Source organism: Wolffia australiana, chromosome 10 (genome assembly GCF_029677425.1).
Source record: "Wolffia australiana isolate 7733 chromosome 10, ASM2967742v1".
In the NCBI taxonomy this organism is placed as follows: domain Eukaryota; kingdom Viridiplantae; phylum Streptophyta; class Magnoliopsida; order Alismatales; family Araceae; genus Wolffia; species Wolffia australiana.
In genome coordinates, this window is record NC_135844.1 from 4100463 (window position 1) to 4117797 (window position 17335).

General features: G+C 42.4%; 1 protein-coding gene across 1 annotated transcript; it reads right to left on the minus strand.

The window, feature by feature from the left end:
* Positions 1 to 7237: 7237 nt before the first annotated feature.
* On the minus strand, positions 7238 to 11558 carry WRKY2 (WRKY DNA-binding protein 2). Its single transcript, XM_078581981.1, has 7 exons — positions 11497 to 11558; positions 10906 to 11340; positions 10627 to 10770; positions 9505 to 10006; positions 9303 to 9432; positions 8703 to 8861; positions 7238 to 7913 (listed from the first exon to the last, which is right to left on the minus strand). Exons 2-7 carry the CDS (start codon positions 11170 to 11172, stop codon positions 7421 to 7423), a joined length of 1695 nt encoding a protein of 564 aa, XP_078438107.1. The 5' UTR covers positions 11173 to 11340; positions 11497 to 11558; the 3' UTR covers positions 7238 to 7420.
* Between the last annotated feature and the right edge of the window lie 5777 nt (positions 11559 to 17335).

Genomic DNA, 17335 nt, shown 5'->3' on the forward strand with positions numbered 1-17335 from the left:
ACAATTCTAGTCGGGGTGAATTTAGTTCGGGGCCTTCCACTATTTATACGAAGTAGATATTTTTCATAAAATTCACAAAACTTAAGTATACCTTCTGACGTCCAAAAGCCCATTTGCATGTGACCCTCTAGGCCCATGTATCAGTCTAATTAATGACTCAAGCAGCCCAATTACCTTTTATTGGCCTTACAAGTTAATTAACTATATCATCATATAGATTGATTAACATTAGATTGATTTAACACAATCGATAGGTTGAGTTTCCAACACGTGGGTTGCCAAGATACACCTTTTGCTCTAAAAGATACAAATGAGTGTGTATTGACTCACTCATGGAACATGTTCATCATTGGTTACCGTATGATGGAAATATATATGGCCGGTAAGCTAATCACATATTCCATGTCTCGTTCCATGTTCATTAATAGAACATATTCATTATAGTGCAGGTGTGATGCTTATAATGAAGTCCATGAATACATGATCGGACTTAGTGAATTATGGTGAGATCATAATACGTATATCACTAGTCCTTAAGCATGTGTTCTAAATATTCCTATTCGAAGGATACCCGAGAAGTACATGAAGTATTCGGATAGAATAACACTATCTAGCCTCACTTACATGATGAATATGGCTGGTCCCGTAGTCATTAGTGTGGATACACTAAGGATAGATAGCGGGTGCTCTTTAGTGGAAAGAGTTCACTGAATTGATCCGTGTGAATCCCTGAATGATATTTTACCAAACTATCAATCAGGTTCATTCACTTCATGGTTGTGTAAGTGGTCCTTAGACCTAAGACACCAAAGATGTATTGTGGACGGACAATTTTACTTTGACTATGAAATATGTATCCCTAATCATAGGATTCTAAATAGTCTTAGTGTGGGTGCATCAAGAAGTTTACGAAGATGATTGAGTGGTCAATATAGGATCGTTCACCCTCAGTATAAGAAGTGACAGCTCAAGTAAGACGATGCGATGAAGTCCTTAGCCAAGACAGTGAAATATTGGAGAAGAGTTCTCTGATGATTATCAAACACATCAGTACTAACTCGGATGATCGACTAGGGTTTCACAGTTGACCATACTCTAAGTCGTCCTACGAGCATCAAGTGGATGATGGACTATATGTATATGGTAACCGATGATGAACATGTTCCATGAGTGAGGCGATACACACTCCTTTGTGTCTTCTAGGACACGAGGTGTAGCTTGACATCTCACGTGTCAGAGTCTCGACCTATCGATTAGGTCAAATCGATCCAATATTAATTAATCTATATGATGATATAGTTAATTAATTTGGAAGGCCAATAAAGGTTATTGGGCTGCTAGCGTCGTTAAGTAGACTGATACATGGGCCTAGAGGGTCACACATAAATGGCCTTTTAGATGATGAAAGATATACTTAAGTAGTGAGGGTTTTTATAAAAATACACACTTAGTATAAATAGGGAAGGCCCTAAAAAAATTCACCTAGGACAGAATTGTTCAGGGCCCTTCTCCTTCTTCTTCCTTCTCCCCATAGCTCCTCTCCATTCCTTATGCGATTGGGACAGTGTAAGGACGACGACGAAGATTGAACGAGGCTTGTCAACATGAAGGAGGATATCCGACGTGTTGAGGACCATGTGGATATGTCTAGAGGTTATACATTTGAGCAAGAAATCACGAATTTGATCCGTGCACAGGTATTTCGCTCAATGATTTTAATGATGTCGTTATGATTCCCTTACATGTCTTCTACTGCGTAGAATCTTCGTCTTCATCCACATCTATGTCTCTAGAACCCAACACAGTGTACACATAGTCCTCATATACTTGATGCTCATAAGATGACTTAGGGTATGGTCAACTGTCAAACCCTAATTAATCATTCGAGTTAGTACTAATGTATTTGAAATCATTAGAGAACTCTTATTTGATATTTCACTACTTTGGCCATGGACTTCATCGCATCATCTTTCCTTGAGCTGTCACTTCCGATACTGAGGTTAGATGATCCCATCTCAATCATGATGGATATTATATGACTATCAAGCCAATCACACTACAATGTTTATTTATGTTCATTGAATAAAATATTTACGTTTAAAATTATTCGATGTGATTTTTATAATGAAGTCCGTGAATACGTGCAATGACTTAGTGAATTATGATGAGATCATAGTACAATGATCACTAGTCTTCAAACATGTATTCTAAATATTCCTATTCGATAGATAGTCGAGACAGACATCGAATTATTCAGATAGAATAACATTAGGTGATCCTACTTATACGATAAGTATAGTTGATCCTGTGGCTATTAGTGTGACGACACTAAGGACATATAGTGGGTGCTCTTTGGAGAAAGAGTTCACTGAATTGATATGTACCTGAATGGTACGGATCCCATAATTAGAGTACCTGAATGGTATTATACCTAAACATTGATCAGGTTGATTCAAGTCACGGTTGTTTAAGTAATCCACTGACCTCATGAGTGGACGACTACATTTTGACTATGACTTACGAGACTCTAATCATGGGAATCAAGGAAGAAAATGCAGAAAAATATTTGGCCAGGGTAGTAAGGATATTGGAGAAAGTATTCTCCAATGATCACCGTTACATATCCGTACTAATTGAATGACGGATTAGGGTATGACGATAATCCATACCCTAAGTCGTTTGAGAGTCTCGCACGGATGATGGAATATACATATACGGTAACCAATGATGGTAAAGGTTCCATTAGAGAGTTCGAGACTACTCGGTATCTTCTAGAGCACAAGGTGTAGCTTGGCATCCCACAGGCTGAAAACTTAACATATCGATTGGGTTAAATCGATCCTTATTTAATTAGTCTATATGTTGATATAGTTAATTAATAAGGTTGGTCAATAAATGTTATTAGGCCACTAAAACTATTAACTAGGATGATACATGGGCCTAGAGGGTTACAAACATAAGGTCATAAGGGCATTGGTGGATATATTTTACTTTGTAGGGTTTTTGAGAAAAACCTTAAGTGAAATATAAAGAGGGTAAGGGCTCTCATTTGATGCATCCATGCAAGCCTGATTTGGGAGCCCCTCCCTTTCTTCATTCTCTACATTAACACTCAACCAAGGAGAGAGTCTTCAAGGAGAGTTGAAGAAGAAGAGGTGGAGATCCATGAGCCGAGTGATCGCGTGGATACTTCTAGAGGTCGGATGTGTGAACGGCTTTAAAACGATATCAAAGTGAGCATGTCAAGGATGGAATAAGTTCCCCAAAGTGTACATTCAATGTTGATTTTAAAGATCGATTGTGAATCGATCGATACACTTTTGCATACATGGAAACATGTTTTCTGTGGTCGAACCAAGGCACCAAACCTAACAGATCACTCAATTGTTTTCACAAACTTCTTGATGCACCGGAACTAAGTCTATTCAGAATGCCATAAGTCATAGTCTAAGTACAACTGTCCATCCACAAGACATCTTTGGTGTCTTAGGTTTAAGGACCATTTACACAACTGTGACATGAATCAACTTTATTGACATTTTGGTATAATACCATTCAGGGATTCATATGGATCAACACAATGAACTCTTGTTGTTAAAGAACACCCACTATCTATCCTTAGTGTCTTCACACTAATGGCTGTGGGACTCGCCATACTCATCATATGAGTGAGGCTAGATAGTGCTATTCTATCAGGGTACTTCAATGTCCTTTTCAAGTATCATTTGAATATAAATATTTAGAACACATGCTTAAAGACTAATGATCTCTGTGCTACAATCTCATCGTAATGCAATGAGTCCGATCATGTATTCATGGACTTCATTATAAGCATCACACATCCACTATAATGAATATGTTCTATTGATGAATATGGAACGAGATATGGAATATGTGATCGGCTTGCCCACCAAAAATATTTTCATAAAGAATCATAATACATAAATCACGGGCATTTAGTAATGTATTTTAAATACTCCTATTTTACAAATACATGACAAGGACTTTGAGATATCCTAACAAAATAACACTATCTAGTTTCACTCATATGATGATGATGGCTGATCTCTTAGGAATTGGTGTGAAAATAGTAAGGATAGATAATGGTTTATCTTTAGTAGAAAGGGCTGACTGAATTGATACGTTGGAATCTCTAAATGGTATCATACCAAATTGTCGATAAAGTTGATTCATGTAATAGTTTGTAACTGTCCTTAGACATAAGACACCAAAGGCATCTAATGGAGGAATGGTTGTAATTTTATTATGAAAAAAGATATTTTATGAATAAATAGTTGTATTCATAGATTTCTAAACTATGTTTGCTCAAGTGAAACAAGACTTTTTACGAAAATGATTGAGTGGGAAAAAAGGGGTTGTTTTCCCTTGATATAAGAGTAGTTATCTCAAGTAAAAAGATGTGATGAAGTTCTTGGCCAAGATAATGGAATATCAAATAACACTTCTCTCATGGTTTTCGAGCGCATCATACTAACCGAGATCACCAATTAATATTTGAAAGTTGACCAAACCCTAATTCATCCTAGAGGTGTCAAGAGGAACTGGGATTATACATGCATGATAATTGATGACAAAAGGTCCATGAGTGATATATGGGCATAGAGGGTACCACACAAATGGTCTTTTTGGGTGTAAGAAGATATACACCTTAACACAAGTATATATAAGGAAATATCCTGAATAAAATTCACCCAAGCCAGCATTGTCCAGGGCCTTACCCTTCTTCTCCCTTCTCCCCTTGCCTCCTCTCCACTTATGATGTGATTGAAACAATAAGGTTATTTAGCCATTAAAAGGTGATCACTTGAGTGATATATGGGCATAGAGGGTAACACACAAATGGTCTTTTAGGGTATAAGAAGATATACACGTTAACACAAGTATAAATAAGGAAAGAACCTGAATGAAATTCACCCAAGCCAGCATTGTCTAGGGCCTTACCCTTCTTCTCACTTCTCCCCTTGCCTCCTCTCCTTCCCCCCCAAGTATAAATAAGGATAGATCCTGAATGAAATGCACCCAAGCCAACATTGTCCAGGGCCTTACCCTTCTTCTCCCTTCTCCATTGCCTCCTCTCCACTTCTGATGTGATTGAAACAATGCAGTTGTGACGGTGGAATGATAATGGGGCTTGACAAGATTAAGGATGATAATGGACATGATGGGGATCACATGGATAAATCTAGAGGCTATAAATATGAAAAACTCGACCTATCTTCCATAATGAACCTATAAATCAAGGATTTTATCCGTGCACAATTGATTTGATCATCATTTTGTGAGTGGCGTTATAGTTCTGTTAATCATCTTCCTTTGCATGAATTGATCTAGTTTCATCTCAATCAGGAAAGATAACCCAACGCTGATATCATTATCTTGACATCATTTTGAGACATTCAAAATCCATTAGCATTATTTGATATCCACCCTAGATACAATACTGATATTAAAATTAATATATGTACCTAATTTGTGTTGTAAGGATAACATATCTTTTGCTGATCACAATATATAAAAAATGAGAACACTTGTAGAACCCTAATCTTCACAGTGTTATCTAGCTGTTTGAATGATTATTATGAAAAAATGATCTGATATTTATCACCAAGTAGGGATAGGCAAAAAATTAATTGCCATCCTATTTCTTTCGGAAAACCCCCTCATTTCAGATGGATAGCATAATAAAGTTTATAAATTATAAAATGTTATCTTCTTGATTCATATGGGTCGCATAATTCCTTGATTTTTTCTCTACAAGCTTTTCCGCATTTGACATGTTTACTATGTATTTCTACTTTAATAAGGCTTAGTAACACTCCTCTTTCCCTTCGGTATGTTCCCTATGGGATTTTAAAATATTTATAGCGTCCATCATAATTTGTTTATCTAAAGTGACTACTTGAACATTTACTATATCTTCAATATATCCTTATAGGTTTACCTTACAATTTTTGAATCGGTATTATGAATAAATAAATTAGTTATTTTTATTATGGATTTGTATGGATATACTCTTTCTCAAGATCCCCACATTGAAAAATCTCTATTGAACTAACCAAGTTCTAATATTATGATTATGGATTTCAAATGTATCTAGAATACTTTTTCCTTATTCTTATGTATATCATTATTACCTGGAAGATTTGTTTGAGTTGTTTAAACTTTTTACGGAAATACTGTACTCAATGATAATATTTAATTGCACTTCTTTTTATAATTTAATTTTATTTCCATAGAACATAAAAGTATAGATTTCAGGAAGAATTTTCAATTTTACTTATAATTAGGCTCAGCTAGTTTTTTGCGTGAATCATACAATTAATGAAGGCATAATTATTTCTGAGTGAAGATAAGCAACATTTTATATATAATTCACTGGCTTTTAATTCATTACTATATCATCATTATTTGAATATTCATTTCAGAAAATTTCATTGTTCATATGTTATATTTGAATGTTTGCACTCAATCACATGCTTTGGTAGCTACCTTCTTGGTATTGACTATATTTCCAATACGAGCGATTTTTTTACATTATTTATCACATATTTTATTCACTAAATAAAACATTTTCATCAATTCCATAACTGATATCTAGCTACAGGCTCGACAAATAGATCTTGGATGCATATTATGAAAAGAGTAAATTGAAACAAATGTTTTAAATCATTTTTCATAGTTGAGAATTTGAGATACGCTTCTCTCTGAATTCTAATTTCTCGTATAAATTTGGTGCCAAAATATTTGAACTCTCGAAGACAAGCTTTCTTGACTTCTCTCTCGTATTGAATATAATTCGTTTGAATGAAAAATATATCTGGTGTTAATAAAAAAAATTATTTTCAGTGTAACTTTTTAGTCAAATCCATATTTGATATTGTCATCATATGCCGGCCAAAAAATGAAATAATATTTTTGACAAAAATGAGATATTTCCTACACGCAGAGATACATAATTTTCCTAAACTTCATTCTTTTGTCCTTATTTCTCTCAGAAAATTCCCTTGGTGAAAATTCACACCAAAACAAGTTATCTTTCACGACAGGATTTACATACACCTCTTGAATATATTTCTTGTATGAGCCAAAAATAATTCTTGGTGTTAACATTGTTTACAGTCTAGTTTTCGAATTTCAGATCATATACACCACACCAGGTGATCATGACACAAACTTTCAAGTTGATCAAACGGGGGAAATTCTCCTGCAAAAAAAAGAAAAAGAAAATATTCTGACCCATAGCAACATCTGACCTCCATACTCAGCTGCTGAATGAGCTCAAGTAACCATATATTCCACATAGAGCATCAATTTCAGGGAAGCAAAAGCCATGTGAAAAGAATCAAGAGAGGGGATTTTTTTGTGGAAGTTCTTCCAGTTAGGGTTCTTGAAGGGGACTTCAACCTTGTGTCTCCCTAAACCAGCCTCTCTCTGGTGGTTCCGCCCCGCTGCCAAACTGACCAGCAGCAGAGGCGGCAGCAGCGGCAGCGGCAGCATCAGCATCAACAGCAGAGGCTGGATCTTCATGCTGTCGGTAACCGCCAGGCCAGCCATTGCTGTTTCGGAGCGCCCACATCGTCTGCCCGACAATCGGGAAACTCGCCTGAGCAAATGGGCCAAGTGGTGGCAGAGACGGTGGTGGCAGTGGACGCTGCGGTCCTTCGAAGCTCGACAGAGCCTGCAAAGGCCTCCTGTTGACTGGCGGAGCCGAGGCGCTCCCGCCACTGCCGCACCCAGACAGCCCGTTGGTTGACTGGCTGCTGCTCCTCACCGCCGGAACATCGTGGTTGTGCTTTCCTTCGTAGGTGGTGATCACAGACTTCAAATCATGTGAAGCCCTCTCCACATGCTTTCTGACTGTGCAGCCAGGGTTAGTGCACTTATAGTAGCTCCTGAAAACCATGCGCCGAGGCACAAGCCAGATCCACCCTTCAGCGGAAAATCGAAAGAGGAAAATTCTAGTATTTTTATGAGATTCAAGGCAACCTAATCATCTGGGTTTTTCTTTTTTCGGTTGACAATTATGAGAGATTTAAAATTTTCTTTGATGGTGTCACAGGCCGGAAGAAAATCTCAAAAACACTAGATGGATTAAGGTGAAACTGGATGGTTATTTTGTAACGAGAAAAAAATTCTAATATTTTTCTGAGGTTCAAGGCAACCAAATCATCTGGGTTTTTCTTTTTCAACTGACAATCATGAAAGATTTAAAATTTTCTTTGATGGTGTCACAGGCCGGAAGAAAATCCCAAAAACACTAGAGGGATTAAGGTGAAAATGGATGGTCATTATGTAACGAGAAAAAAATTCTAATATTTTTCTGAGGTTCAAGGCAACCAAATCATCTGGGTTTTTCTTTTTCAACCGACAATCATGAAAGATTTAAAATTTTCTTTGATGGTGTCACAGGCCGGAAGAAAATCCCAAAAACACTAGAGGGATCAAGGTGAAACTGGATGGTTATTATGTAACGAGAAAAAAATTCTAATATTTTTCTGAGATTCAAGGCGACCTAATCATCTGGGTTTTTCTCTTTCATCTGACAATTATGAAAGATTAAAAAATTTCTTTGATGGTGTCACAGGCCGGAAGAAACTCTCAAAAACTCTAGAGGGATTAAGGTGAAACTGGATGGTTATTATGTAACGAGAAACAAAAGAAAAAATAATGGTCATTCTGACCTTGGGTTTGGATTTCCTTTGACCACCTTCTGTCCATACTTGCGCCAGCGGTACCCATCATCAAGGATGTCGACTTCGCTAGTGGTCTGAACAACGACCCTTGGCTCACGTACAGCCCTTGAAGCTCCTCCCCCCTCCACAGAACCCAAGTCCAGCCTCCTGTGCCAAGGACAAGAAGCTAAGACACCCAACCTAACTAAGCGCCAGCAGAAGCATTCATAAATTCCCGAAGACATTGATGCAAGAAGCTGATAAAGAAGATGACAGGCAGAATACATATAGCCAGTCACATCATCATTGTCAAAATCTGTCAATGTCATCATCACTATCAACCATCCATATTCAAGGAAATTGTCAACTAGGACAGTCTACATTGACAACAAGGTTGGGATTAACGGGGTTGACATTTTTTTACTCGGTTAATGGCTGACATAGACAGGCGACATCAAATGTCAGTGATTACCCTAAACCATTATCGTTGATGCTAGCTGTCAATCAAGTTAAATTCTATTTTAAAATTGTGGACCCCACCACCGTCATCACCAACATCAACAACTGTCTATGCAAGGAAAGAAGGATAAAAACCGCTCCATGAATCACCTTCTCTTGGATTCAAGTTCGTCTTCCTCTGCTCCACCGCCATGCTCGTCATCCTCATTGGTGAGGTTTGATGGCAGATCAGAACCTCCTCCTGTCTCATAGAGAAATCCCTCTGATCCTTGCCTATGTTCTGCAATAAGAGGAATAATACACATCAGTTTAGAGTTTGTCAATTTTCCAATCTTGGCCTAAGAGAACTCACCATCAAGAACAGCTGGGAAAGAATGTGAATCAGGCCTCTCAGCCGGCGCCACATCGGTGTCACCAAACGATACCAGGCCCGGCCCAAAACTCAAGCGACGGCCTTGAGAGGCGGGCCTTGGGTGGTTGTGAGACCCGTGATAAGTTATTTCAGTGGCGATTCCGTCGAAAGATCGTTCCACCTTCTTCTTCACCTGGCAATTGGGGTGAGTGCACTTGTAATAGCTCCTCGGGTATTCACTTCCCTTCACTTGCTTTTGGCCGTACTTTCTCCAATTATATTCATCTTCCGATTGTACACCCGACACTACAATAGTAGTCTCTCCTCTGTTCTCTCCTTCACCGAAATCGGCTATCTCATCTCCAATCAACGAGTCAGAAAGATCACCAGTCGAGGCAACGCAAGCTCCAGGATCTGGGCTTTCGGAGTTTGGTGAAGCAGACTGAGCTGATGGCTTGCCAACACCCATCCCAGACTGCTGGAGGTAGAGTGTGAGAGGCATCTGCCAAGAGAAAAAATAAGCATTTAAGGGGAGCTCACAGAGGCGAACAATTTATATGGAAACCAAAAAAAAAACCTACAAAGAAATGTTCAAATTTTTGCAACTCTTTCAAAACAGATGGATAATTTGGGTAGGTCTCCATCGGGGAATGATCTTGGAAGGGCATATATATATATATACCAATCAGAGCTTGTGACCACATATATATATGTATATATACATATATATATATACATATATATATACACACACACACACACACACACACACACACACACACACACACACACACACACACACACACACACACACACACACATATATATATATATATATATGGTCACAAGCTCTGATTGGTGCCTCAATTCCCAGTCATTGATAGGGAAGGGTTTAAAGGCTTGGGAACGTATAAGATATTCAAGACGCTTAAAATGTTAAATTGAGCATCAGTGCCATCTGGATTTCAAAGAAATCCAACGTTGCTGATAAATCTCGATCATGTAAAACCAGCTCATTTTGTTGAACCCAATATTTTGGATTACAAGCCGTGAGTTTGCATCGTCAAATTCTTAGAAACAGGATGAACATTCATCAGATGACAAAAAAAAGGTAAAACTTACATTGTTGTTGGGATTTGCATTCGACTTTAACTCTCCAAGAGGTTTAAAAACGAATGAATCAGACGTCGACGCAGGGGCCGACCTGCCATTCCGATTGATCGGATAATCTAACTCAAGTTTTCCAGTCGTGGGAGATGGTTGAACCTGAAAAAATACACACCAAAATATCATAAATTAAATTCTTCACGACCAATCGTTTCTTCATTGGCATACAAAACGAATCTTCTCTCAATGACACAATTCAAGAAAAAAACGATGAACAAGGAAAGAGATTCTCACCAACGAATTAGACATGAACACTGGAGATTCCAGAAAAGAGGTCGGACTGAGACCCGGAGGAATCGTCATACACGAGGATTGAACTTCGGCGAAAGAACCAAAGTTACTCGATCTGATTCGATCTGTATTCAACTTCGGGGCATTGAAGCCAGCCCGAACTGCCATCCTCTCCGCCAATCCAGCGCGCGGTTTCACCTCGCAGGAATCACTCTCCCCATGATCTTCATCATTCTCCATAAGTTTCAATTTCTCATCCATGCCGGCCATGAGGGTTCGTCGAAACCCTTATTCACCCCTTTTTTCAGCCACAATCGGAAGAAAATGACACATACCGGATGATAAATCCATGGATTTCAGACAATGGGCAGGCAGGAAATGAAATCTGCGGCACCCATTAACAAACCCATTTCTCTGATTCCTTCTGCGATCGATGAACTGAAAGAAACGTCAAAATCAACGACCGGGAAGGGCTACAAACTACAAATCTCTTCACTAACAGCAAGAAAACACGAACACCGACTCCATTTTCTAACAAATCTATGAACAAAACTGCAATCAAAAGGAATTTGAGCAGAATCAATCGCCGCTTACGGCGGAGAAGATCGTCGGAGGACACTCCCTTCCGTTCTAGAGAGAGAGAGAGAGAGTGGAAGAAGTGGGAGGGGGGGAAGAAATTAAGAAAAGGAGAGAGGAGTTCGTGCGAGGAGGAGGGAGATTGACGTGACTTTTTTACACGTGTTCTTTTCCGATTGGTTGCGTACGGTTTCGGTGCATCGCGATACGTGTTGGGTTTTGTGTTCTTCGTCGCCTGGGCAAATATTTCCCGGCCTTCAAATAGTAACGATTAATCGTTAATTTTAACGGAAAAAACGGGACGCTTGACGCAGTATTGACACGTGGAATGCGGGGGGTCACGCGATCCTTTTTTGGTTGTGGTCACCAGGATGGAGTATGGTCACCGCTTGATTAATTTTTAGTTTTGGGGAAGGAAGATCAAATGACACACAAATAGGATTAGGGCTGAACATTTAGGACCGAACCGGGACGGTAGGTCGTCCATTTTAGGGCAGATTGGTTGGTCGGGCAGGTTTAGGGCCAATGGTCAAATTAGGGAACAGCATGTCTGGGACATGACTCCCCAGACGTGACGGGACGGATGACGATCCGTGATGGACAGTGACATGACGGAAGTTCCGTCGTGTCACCGTCCCGTCACACATCCACGGATTTTGAATCCGTCGCAACAGCGTCACGTGTCCCTTGTTGCGGCTTTCTGTCACATCCTTGTCACCGGACGTCGTCACCGTGACGTGTGACGGGAAGAACAACCCTTGTGGAGGAGAGAGAATCAGAGGGGCATATCTCCAATTATTTTTAAGCGTGTGAATTAATGCAGGAACTTTTCTGCAAAATGCCAAGAAATGGATTTAGTGATGCCACGTTGATGACATGCATATTTAGTACTTTAATATGATCATATTCACACGTCTATTTGCATCAAATCACTCATATTTTCATATTTTCAAGCTTAAAAATATTAAATCTATTTTTAGAATGATTTTTTGAATATTCTATATTTTTTGGGAATTTTTTGACAATAGATTCTAAAAGTATATACTTTTTGAGACATAATATGATTTTTTTGGAATTTTTTGACATTAAATTTGGAAAGATACGATTTTCTAAGCCGAAATATATATTAATATGTATTTCGGGCTTTTATTTTAATTAATATGAATTTTAAAATATATTGTTCACACTTTTATTCGGGTCACCACGTGTTGCCATTTGATTCATCGAATGGTGACGAATCATAGCGTTCGGTAATGATGGGCGGTAGTAAATAGCTATGCCAATGATTGTCGTCAGCCAATCATTTGTCATGCAATCATCGCTTTGCAAATCGCAAAGCGATGATTGCATTTATTGCTGACGCATCAAAATTTTGACATTTTTTGGTGCATAGTGACGTGGACCAATAAAAAGGCCTTTTTTTCAGAATAAATGCGCGCGTGGGCCAAGGGAGGAAAAGACAAAGAATGTCTTTTTAAAGCCTTTTTTCCTCTTGTCTTGGCAGAACAGCGAGCGACGTGGCCGCGGCACAGGAGGCCACTTGTACACGTGACCGCGCAAAGCAAAGTGGCGCTTGCATGGCTACAACTGAGAGGACGACAAGAGGGTCCTCCTCCACATTGGAGAAGAGGGTCCTCCTCAAATTATGATTTTTCTACATTTACTTTGCCACTAACTAGTCAACCTGACCAGAGCAGGAACAGACGGGGACCAAACTCAGATTGGGGTCAAACTTTAGGCAAGGTTTTGGTATTGCTAAAAACTGGGACCGACAAATCCTAAATAGGATTTGAGACGACTGATGGACCATCGTCCACCTCGTCACAATCCATCACCCGTCATACTAGTGGACAAATGAATGTACAAAGTCATTTCAATCGTTAGTCAACCATTCAATATGACATATGATTGTAAGAAGTCATTTCCATTGTTAGTCATCGGTCATTTGTCCAAGATGACAGAGCACTGTATGAAGCCATTTCCATCATTACGCATTGGTCATCCACTAGAGATGATTGATAACTGTACGTAGTCATTCCATCATTAGTCATTGGCCCTCAGTTCGAGATGACGAATGGCAGAGGATGGAAAATGATGGATGATGGAAGATGGATGATGGACAGAGTCGGAAAGTGGGAAGAGATTGAGCGAGTCATTTCCATCATTTTTGTATCCAGTCCTGTTCTTCATCATATACAAATGAAAGAATGGGACCAATGACAGAATGGCAATGATGATAAAATGTGGATGTATTACGTTTGATATGACCACTGATCCTCTGAACTAATGACTCAACTAGTCCATTCACTCTGTTTCGCCCCATTTGTAATTGTCATTTGTTTTGACAGCTCATTCATCATCTGTTTTCCATCCCTACAAACAAATGTCTAGGCTGGGATACATAAGATTCATAATTTCTCTACATAATAAGATGAGAACCATTTATGAAATATTTGACACCTTAAGTTCACTACTCTGTACTTTTTCAATCCCTCCGTACCTCATTCAAATATCAAGTGATGCAGGACGGACATTGTCGACGTCGTGCGGCGGGAGCGTGCAGTCCGTTCGTCCCTCTCGGGGACGTTCATCTTGGGCGGCACGCCCGCCTTGTTGGTGGGTGTCCCTGAAAGATCTTGTCCTAGGGTCCTCAATTCGTTGGAGGGCCGAAGTAGACTCTATCTCCACGTGGTCTGCGCTCCACAGGTAGTCGTTAGGGCGTTGGTGGGCCCGACTACCGGTGGAAGGGGGGGTGTTCAGCCGGCCGGATGGTGAGGACGGCGGCGAACTAGCAGCTGCATAAGACGGCCATAGGCGACGTCGTGGCGTGGCGGCGATGGTCAGCAACGATGGCGGCGGCGCAGCCGAAGATGGTGGCGGCGACCGCGGAGATGTCGATGACCGAAGGTGGGCAGCGGCCAAGATGGCGGCAGCGGCGGCAGCCGGATATAGCGGCGGCGGCGGCCGGAGATTGCCGGGATATTGAGCCGCGGTAGTGGGCCTCCTTCGGGGTAACAGACCACCGAGATGGTGGCGGTCCATTAGGTTAGGCCCGTAACGGGCATAGAGCTGTCGTGGCATCCTCGAGATGCGTGCATGGCGATTGGGCTTCCGGAGAGTGGTTTGAGGCGAAGGCTGGCGGCTGACCGCGGGATTCGAGGGCGGCGACGGCGCTTTGAGGCGCGGATGCGCACCGCGGACGCGGAGCCGGTTCATCGAGTGGGCCTTGGACCGGAATAGAGGCACCGACCCATAATGCTCCGGCGAATGGCGAGTCGGCACTGGCGAGACTGACCAGTGTGCGCGGCGCGCGGCGGCCGTCGAGGGCGCCTGCGACTTCGGTGCAGCGGCAACGTCGCGCGGCGCGGCGGTGCGGGTGGCTGCGGTGGCTGCGGGCGCTGCGGCGGGCTACCGCGGCCGATCCGGCGGCTGCGGGCGACGCGGCGCTGCGGCGCTCAGCGGCTGCAGGCTGCTGCGGCGCTCCGGCGGTTGCCGGCCGCTCAGCGGTGCGGCCTGCTGCGGCGCTCCGGCGGCCACGGCGCTGCGGGCTGCCGCGGCGACCTGGCGGCTGCGGGCGGTTGCGGCCGCGCCGCTGCGGCGCCGGCGCTGGCGGCTGCGGCGGTACTGCGGCGCGGCGTGTCAGCGGCTGCGGCCCCTGGCGCGGCCGTTAGGGCGTGGCGGTCGCTGCGCGCTGCGCTCTGGCGGCTGCGGCCGCGTCGGGCTGCCGCGCCGCTAGCGGCGTGGCGCGTCGCTGCTGCGGCCGCTTAGGCGGCCGCGGCGCTGCGGCGGCTGCGCGCGCTGTCAGCAGCGGCCGCTTCGGTACGCGCCGCTACTCGCGGCGGCTGCGGCCGCTGCGAGCTGCCGCGGCCGACCAGCGGCTGCGGCGGTGCGGCGCCGCGAGCTGCTGCCGCGGCGGCGCTTCAGCGGCTGCGGCCGCTCGGCGGCGGCCCGTACTGCAGCGGCGGCGTGTCGGCGGCGCTGCGGCGGCGGCGCGGCGCCAGGGCGGCGCTGCGCGGCTGCGGCGCTGCGCGGCGGCTGCGGCGCTGCGCCGCTGCGGCAGCTGCCGCGGCGGTGCGGCTGATCCGGCGCCAGCGCTGCGCGCCGCTGCGGCGCTGGCGGCGGCGCTGCAGCGGCTGCGGCGCTGGCGCGCCGCGCGGCGGCTGCGGCCGGCGGCGGCCATGTCGGCGCGGCGCTGCGGTGGCGGCCGCTGCGGCGGCGCGCCGGCGGCGGGCTGCGGCGGGCGCGCTCACCGACCCGGCGGCGGCGCCTGGGATTCGTCGGTCTGTCTGGCAGCGGCCGGGCAGGACGCAGGGGCGGGCGGCGACGGCCGAGGTCGTCCCTTCACTCTTCTACTCTAAACTAAGCAGAGGGAACTGTTTCCAAAAATCCAACTAGACTTGTTCTTACTCTTACCTTAGGGGTCCTATATATAGGCCCCTTGGGTTACAAAGGAAAAACCCTAAGCGAAAACAGGAAATTTTAACCTAGACTTAGAAAAACAAAAAGAATAACTAGATAACTTGAGGGCTACGCCATCATCAAGTATATCTCAAGCTCCTCAAAATTATATTAAAAACTCTCTTTAACATATCACCTGATAACATGCAAATAGGAGCTAAATAAATGCTAATTTCATCACATGGATGGGCTCTAAATGCTTAAAAACATTGAATTTTAATGCATGTTATCATGATTTTAGGTTAAAAGAAGAATTTCATTAAATTTCAAGTTAAATAATACTTTTCATAAATAATTAGGTCAATTGATACATTTTTAATGTTTTTAAAATGAAATTGAAAAGAAATTAAATGTTTAATTGACCTATTTCTATAAATAAAAAGGAAAGAAACAAATAAAATGGATTTTATAAATTAAATTTTTTTTTGCATTAATAAACATTTTTTACTACTTATTCCAGTGGTTTTTGAATGAGAAACGTTTTATTTTATTTAAACTGGCCCTTATTGGGCCAGTTTTAGTGCCTAACAGAATTTGTAAGTGGCGCAGGGCGTGCAAACATCACGCACCGCACGCAGGGCTGCGCAGTCCTATCAGAAGACGTGCCCGCATCTTCGGTGCGCGACACGCACGTACATAATTCAGTGCGTGTCGTGCATGGAGTCGAGCCATGCGAAACGGAAATAAACCAGTTGCGTCGCATTGTACGCCCTGCGTACAATGCGCTCTCGAGAGAAAAAATAACGGAATCGGAAGAAGCTGTTCTTCCGATTCCGCGACGATAAAAGGGGGGGAATGAAAATTTAGCATGCGTTCTTGATTTTTCAAGCTCGAGGAGTGAGCGCCTACCCTTCATGAAGACTCAAGAAACCACCTGGAAAGATTTGGAGTTCAAACTGGACTTGAATTGCCCAGATCCGTCGCCGTATTCGTCCCCCAAAGCGAAGCACAAAATCACAGGAAATTCATCGTTCGTCGCGTGGGATTTGTTCCAGTTGAGTCGAAATCCTTCTTGGAACCTCTAGGCTATTTCTGTTTGATTTTTACACCTTATTTCGTACTTGATTTTTTCTCAAATTCGCATTCCGTTTATGCTCGCCGTTTTTTTTTTTTTTCTTTTTCGATTTTAATCGTCTTAATTCATAGATTTTAGTTTGATTTTAAATCAGTTAGTGTAGGTTGGTTATCAAACTCCTAAATCGAATCCTAGCTGTCCATTAATTCGCATAAAAATCGTGAATCTCATTCACGATCTCGTTCTTGTTAAGTGAGCAAATCGTGAATTGTATTCACCATTTGCTATTTTCGGACATATTTACAATTTCGAATTAATTAAAAATAAAATAAAAATATAATAAAAATGCTCTAAAAAATAGCATAAAAATTAATTTATTTTATT